Source organism: Galeopterus variegatus, unplaced genomic scaffold, assembly GCF_000696425.1.
Source record: "Galeopterus variegatus unplaced genomic scaffold, G_variegatus-3.0.2 Scaffold1102, whole genome shotgun sequence".
Taxonomy (NCBI): Eukaryota; Metazoa; Chordata; class Mammalia; order Dermoptera; family Cynocephalidae; genus Galeopterus; species Galeopterus variegatus.
In genome coordinates this window covers 414404-420692 of record NW_007727213.1, presented here as the reverse complement: position 1 = coordinate 420692, position 6289 = coordinate 414404, and the positions used below count along the sequence as shown (strand labels likewise).

Below are 6289 nucleotides of genomic sequence, written 5' to 3'. Positions count from 1 at the left end.
AAGGAAGGAAGGAAGGAAGGAAAGAAACAACCATAACAATACTTTGAACTTTCAGCAGGAGAGAACAGACTTATGGTTACTAGATGTGGGAAGAGGAGGTGGGGGGGGTGAGGGAGAAATTGCATAAGCGACACAAAGAACAATTATGATCTGTAATGATGAATATGCTAATAGTATTGATCTGATCATCACTTCTGTACACAAATACTGATAGTCAACTCTGCACCGCATAAATATGTATAATAAATTGTTTCAATTAAAAAAACTGCAAGGGAATTTGATGATGATGGGCCCCCAATTCTAGCAGGTGCCATGAAAATGTCTTGTGACAGGGGCATAGGGGTGCATATCAGTACACAGCAATAAAAGGATAAAGGCTCGGAAGATTGGAAATCTGAGAAGAAATGCATTCAATCAGAAATATATGGGGACACTAGGCCCCTGACCTCTCAGCAGTCCCCCGCTGATGTGGCAGACAAGAAGACAAATAGATGCCTTTTCAACAGGATTGATGTGGGGGAATCCTGCCTAAGAGAGGCCTCTGACTCTGGTCACCCTTCCAGGTAACCACAGTCATTCTCCCTGACCCTCTTTCTGCTCTGACCACGATGGCATTTTCTCATCACCTCAAATACACAATGTTTTCCGCCCCCTGTAGTATTCGCATTGACCAGGCCATCTCTCCACTTCCCTTTAGCAACCCCCTACTCATCTTTCGGGTCTCAACCTAAATACAATTATTTCCTTTGCCCCAAGCATACACTGCCAGAGAACCTTCTACTTGTTCATGACATTTGAAATTTCTGCCTAATGAGTGTTTTCAGCTCTGGAGTGTAAGCTTCATCAGGGAAGTGACTGTCTTCTTTTCTCTGTCCTCCTGCATGGAATTAAGTTTGTACCTGCAAGGGACTCAGCTACTATCTGCCAACAGACTGACTTGAGTCTGACTGGTGTAGACACATTTCAGAATAGACCATGAGCTTAAGAGATGGACCAATTAAAACTGGCTTCTCCAAGCTGTCTCTTACTTACTTTAAGGTGCTGAGCATATATTTAACTTCTCCTAACACTACTATCTGCCAACAGACTGACTTGAGTCTGACTGGTGTAGACACATTTCAGAATAGACCATGAGCTTAAGAGATGGACCAATTAAAACTAGCTTCTCCAAGCTGTCTCTTACTTACTTTAAGGTGCTGAGCATATATTTAACTTCTCCTAACCTCAGTTTTCTCATCTGGATAAAATGATCACCATGCCTACTAACACTGTTGTGACGATTAAACTTCACCACATGTGAAAAAACCCAACATAATGATAGCACATAGTACATGATTTATATAACTGATGTCCAACCTCTCACACTCTTGACGAAGGAAATACAGATTAATAAACATAAGAGTGCATTAGCAATTCCTTAGAAAGTTTATCAGAGTATTAGTTTGTGCTCCCACGTGTTCAATTCAATCTCCCCAGTGTTTTTCACATAAATTGCTGTCAGCACAGGTTTCCTTATTTTTGCCTTTGAAAGAAGATTGGAACACGTGCATTAAATAAACTTCATCCAAAATTCATTTTGTACATTTATCTTAAGCTCATCCCTTAGATTTGAAAATACCAAATTTCACAAGCAACAACCTACAGGGATAGGAATGAACACATAGAAATAGACATTTAGTCACCTGCACACATAACATAAGCTTCCTCTTTTGGAGAGCAAGATCTGTATTTCCAAGGGTCAGAAGGACACTGCCAGAAGGAGGTGTCAGTTTTCCGACACTGGATGCCATCCACCCATTGAGGTCTAGAACCTTCCCTGAGAGCGACAGAAGAGTTGAGAGTCCCACTGTCCCCACAGCCAAGCTGTGTGCAGATCATGGACAAGGTCATGGCTTCCATGGAGCTTCCGCAGACACTGCCCCAGGTGTTGTTGTAGAAAACTTCCAGCCACCCAGCACACTCCTGATCCTCGCTGACCATCCGGAGGGCGAGGAACTCTAAAATGGCGAGGAGAAAACCAGAGCACAGTGAGCGTTCCACTCTTAACCCTCTAGGGATTTTTTTTTCCTATCCCCAAGGTAGTGAAAGCTCATCGCTGACTCTGCCAAAGAAGCACCCACTATACGGAAAGACTGAAACTTTTATCTTTTTAACTTGCTTTTGAACATGCCTTTGTGTCTCTCTATTTCTATCACAATGTGATAGAATATGAACAGGCAGGAACACTGACCTGAGCATTGTGCAGGTAGGCAAAACCGAACCCTGCTTGCTGATCAAACTTCTGACAGACTATGCTACAAGGAATGTAGACAGTGGGGTGGTAGACAGAATAACTGAGACAAAGATACCCAGGCCCTTGTTCTCAGAATCTGCCAGTATGTTACTTTATATGGCAGAGGGATTTTGCAGACATGATTAAGATAAGAAATCTGGGATGGTGAGATTATCCTGGGTTAACCAGGTGAGTCCAGTGTAATTATTTCCTTAGACCTGCTATTCTTAATAGCAGATGACCTTTCCAGCCTTAGTCAGAGGGAGGTGTGACTGTGGAAGAAAGTCAGAGCGCTGCAACAGTGTGGGTCTGAAGAAGGAAGGAGAGCTATGAACGAAGAAATGCAGGAGACTTATAGAAGCCAGAAAAGGCAGGGAGACTAATTCTTCCCTAGAGCCTCAGAGAAATGCACCTCTGCTGACACCTTGTTTTTAGCCCAGTGAACCTGAGTTGAACTTCTACAGAACTGTAAGAAAACAAACAAAACAATGTGTCATTTCAAGCCAGTAACTTTGTGGTAATATGTTAGCAGCAATAGGAAAACAACACAGTGGGTCTCGAGATTTTGCTACCACAGGTAACTGAAGAGCTCTCACATGGACACTGTGGGAAATGACTGTGTCAGGAGATTCTGCTGAGAAGGAAGAGCCAGAATCTCAGCTGCTGTGGGAGGAAATGCAAGCACCTGATCTCTTTCTCTGCTAGAAAGACAGGCACTAGGGTGGGAGCCTCATCCTCGCCCCCCCACCCCAGCCTAGGGACAATGTAGAAGACAGACCTGAGCAGATGACCCCTGCGTCCTCCTTGTGCCAGCAGTTGTGCTGCCCCCAGCCCCGGGAAGGGCACTTCCACACGTGGGACTCCTTTCCTGTGCAGTTCAGGTCGTCCAGCCAGATGGGCCCAGATCCCGCCCCGAAGTGAGCAGAGACCGTGGCATTGAGGGCCTCTCCACAGCCCAGCTGTCTGCACACCACGTGGGCATCGCTCAGGTCCCAGCTGTCATCGCAGACGGTGCCCCAGGAGCCCTGGTGAAGGATCTCCACTCTCCCGGCGCAGCGACTGTCCCCGTCCACCAGGCGGAGCTGTCTGCTCTCTGGGGAGAGAAAGAGTCAAGCAAATGGGACATTTATGTAGCAAATGAGGGAGAAAGTGATGTCAAGCAAGATGGCAAAATAGGAAACATAGGGAGTTCTGGCAGGGCTAGATCCCCTGGGGTCAGTTAGAAACAAAGGTCGGTAGAGCTCACAAAGACCAGGGCTCAGATCATCTCGGCTGCGCTGCATTCCTCCAGATTCTCAGCGCACTGCAGCCCCGGTGACACCTCGTTTCTACCCCAGGCAGCCCTTGTGGTACTTCTGATCCATAGAGCTATAACACGATACGTTTGTGTTGTTCTAAGGTAGCAATTTTGCGGTAATTTGTTACAACACAGCAGCGACAGTAAACTAACACAGGGGGTCTCAAGATTTTGCTACCACAGGTAACTAAAGACAGAGACTGCTTTCGAATGGACACTCTAGAAATGACTGTGTCAGGACATACTGCTGAGAAGGAAGAGCCAGAATCTCAGCTGCCGCAGAAGGAAACGCAGCACCTGATCTCTGAATCGGCTGGAAAGACAGGCACTATGGAAGGAGCCTCCTTCCCCACTGGCCCTTTCGGCAGCTCCCCCTCGTCCTGCAGGGCTCAGGCAGACACCCATCCCTTCCTCCCCCGGCCTATGGACCATGTGCAGTGCAGACCTGAGCAGATGACCCCTGCGTCCTCCCCGTGATTGCAGTTGTGCTGCCCCCAGCCCCGGGAAGGGCACTTCCACACGTGGGACTCCTTTCCTGTGCAGTTCAGGTCGTCCAGCCAGATGGGCCCAGATCCCGCCCCGAAGTGAGCAGAGACCGTGGCATTGAGGGCCTCTCCACAGCCCAGCTGTCTGCACACCACGCGGGCATTGCTCAGGTCCCAGCTGTCATCGCAGACGGTGCCCCAGGAGCCCTGGTGAAGGATCTCCACTCTCCCGGCGCAGCGACTGTCCCCGTCCACCAGGCGGAGCTGTTGGCTCTCTGGGGAGAGAGAGAGACCAGTCAATGGGGCATTTGTACAGGGAATGAGGGAGAGAGGGACGTCAGCAAGGTGGCAGAACAGGAATTCTTGGGCTTTACTATGCCTCCCACTCCCCCACCCCCGCCCCCACCCAAGTCCAAATCGCGACTATCCTCTTGATATCTCAGAACTCGGGAGTGAGGATGAAACACCCCTTGGACTGGAGAACCGAGGAAAGCCACGATCGAACGCTAAGAAGAACGGTTTTCCTTGGCCCCGTCGCCCCTGAATCAGGCCGGCACAGAGTCACACAGAGATGCTCCCCTGGACTCGTGGTTTCTACAGTGGCAAAAGCGAGTTGGAGGCAGCCGTTCAGCTGCCCCATCATTCTGGGACCCTTTGCAGGAGAGCCACCACTGTCTGGGCCCTCGGGAAACATTGAGAGTACTGGCAGGGACAGACCTAGACCACCCGGGATCCCTTAGGAACAAAAAACCGGGGCGTGGCTCACGACGACCAGAACGTGGACCATCGTGGCTGCCTTGCATTCGTGCATTTTCTCAGAGGAATGAAGCTCTGCGGACACTGTTGAGATCCTCGATGGACTTTCTAACCTGCAGAGCTGTAAGACGTGTGTTGCTCTAAGCCACTAACTTTGTGACAATTTGTTACATGGCAATAGTAAACTAATACAGTGCGTTTCAAGATTTTGCTACCACAGGTAACTGACGAGTGAGCCCTGCGTTCAAAAGGACACTGTAGAAAAGGACTGTTTCAGGAAATATTACGGGGAAGAAAGGACTAGAACCTCAACTGCTGCAGGAAGAAATGCAAGCACGTGATTTTCACATCTGCTAGAAGGACAGGAGCCTCTTTCCCCACTGGCCCTTTCAGCAACTCGCTCTATTCCTCCAGGGCTCAGACGGACGCCCAGACTTGAGACCCCTTCCAACCTCCTCCCCCGGCCTATGGACCATGTGCAGTGCGGACCTGAGCAGATGACCCCTGCGTCCTCCCCGTGATTGCAGTTGTGCTGCCCCCAGCCCCGGGAAGGGCACTTCCACACGTGGGACTCCTTTCCTGTGCAGCTCACGTCGTCCAGCCAGATGGGCCCAGATCCCGCCCCGAAGTGAGCAGAGACCGTGGCATTGAGGGCCTCTCCACAGCCCAGCTGTCTGCACACCACGCGGGCATTGCTCAGGTCCCAGCTGTCATCGCAGACGGTGCCCCAGGAGCCCTGGTGAAGGATCTCCACTCTCCCGGCGCAGCGACTGTCCCCGTCCACCAGGCGGAGCTGTCTGCTCTCTGGGGAGAGAAAGAGTCAAGCAAATGGGACATTTATGTAGCAAATGAGGGAGAAAGTGATGTCAAGCAAGATGGCAAAATAGGAAACATAGGGAGTTCTGGCAGGGCTAGATCCCCTGGGGTCAGTTAGAAACAAAGGTCGGTAGAGCTCACAAAGACCAGGGCTCAGATCATCTCGGCTGCGCTGCATTCCTCCAGATTCTCAGCGCACTGCAGCCCCGGTGACACCTCGTTTCTACCCCAGGCAGCCCTTGTGGTACTTCTGATCCATAGAGCTATAACACGATACGTTTGTGTTGTTCTAAGGTAGCAATTTTGCGGTAATTTGTTACAACACAGCAGCGACAGTAAACTAACACAGGGGGTCTCAAGATTTTGCTACCACAGGTAACTAAAGACAGAGACTGCTTTCGAATGGACACTCTAGAAATGACTGTGTCAGGACATACTGCTGAGAAGGAAGAGCCAGAATCTCAGCTGCCGCAGAAGGAAACGCAGCACCTGATCTCTGAATCGGCTGGAAAGACAGGCACTATGGAAGGAGCCTCCTTCCCCACTGGCCCTTTCGGCAGCTCCCCCTCGTCCTGCAGGGCTCAGGCAGACACCCATCCCTTCCTCCCCCGGCCTATGGACCATGTGCAGTGCAGACCTGAGCAGATGACCCCTGCGTCCTCC

The 6289-nt window shown here is 50.1% G+C and overlaps 1 protein-coding gene across 1 annotated transcript in view; it reads right to left on the bottom strand.

The window, feature by feature from the left end:
• Positions 1-6289, bottom strand: part of CD163 (CD163 molecule) — a 105904-nt gene that overhangs the window by 18861 nt on the left and 80754 nt on the right. The window contains exons 20-23 of the mRNA XM_008574777.1: positions 5238-5614; positions 4015-4318; positions 3051-3365; positions 1683-1997 (exon numbers count right to left, since the gene is read on the bottom strand). Coding sequence (XP_008572999.1) covers positions 1683-1997; positions 3051-3365; positions 4015-4318; positions 5238-5614 — 1311 coding nt within the window. The remainder of the gene's footprint in view (positions 1-1682; positions 1998-3050; positions 3366-4014; positions 4319-5237; positions 5615-6289) is intronic.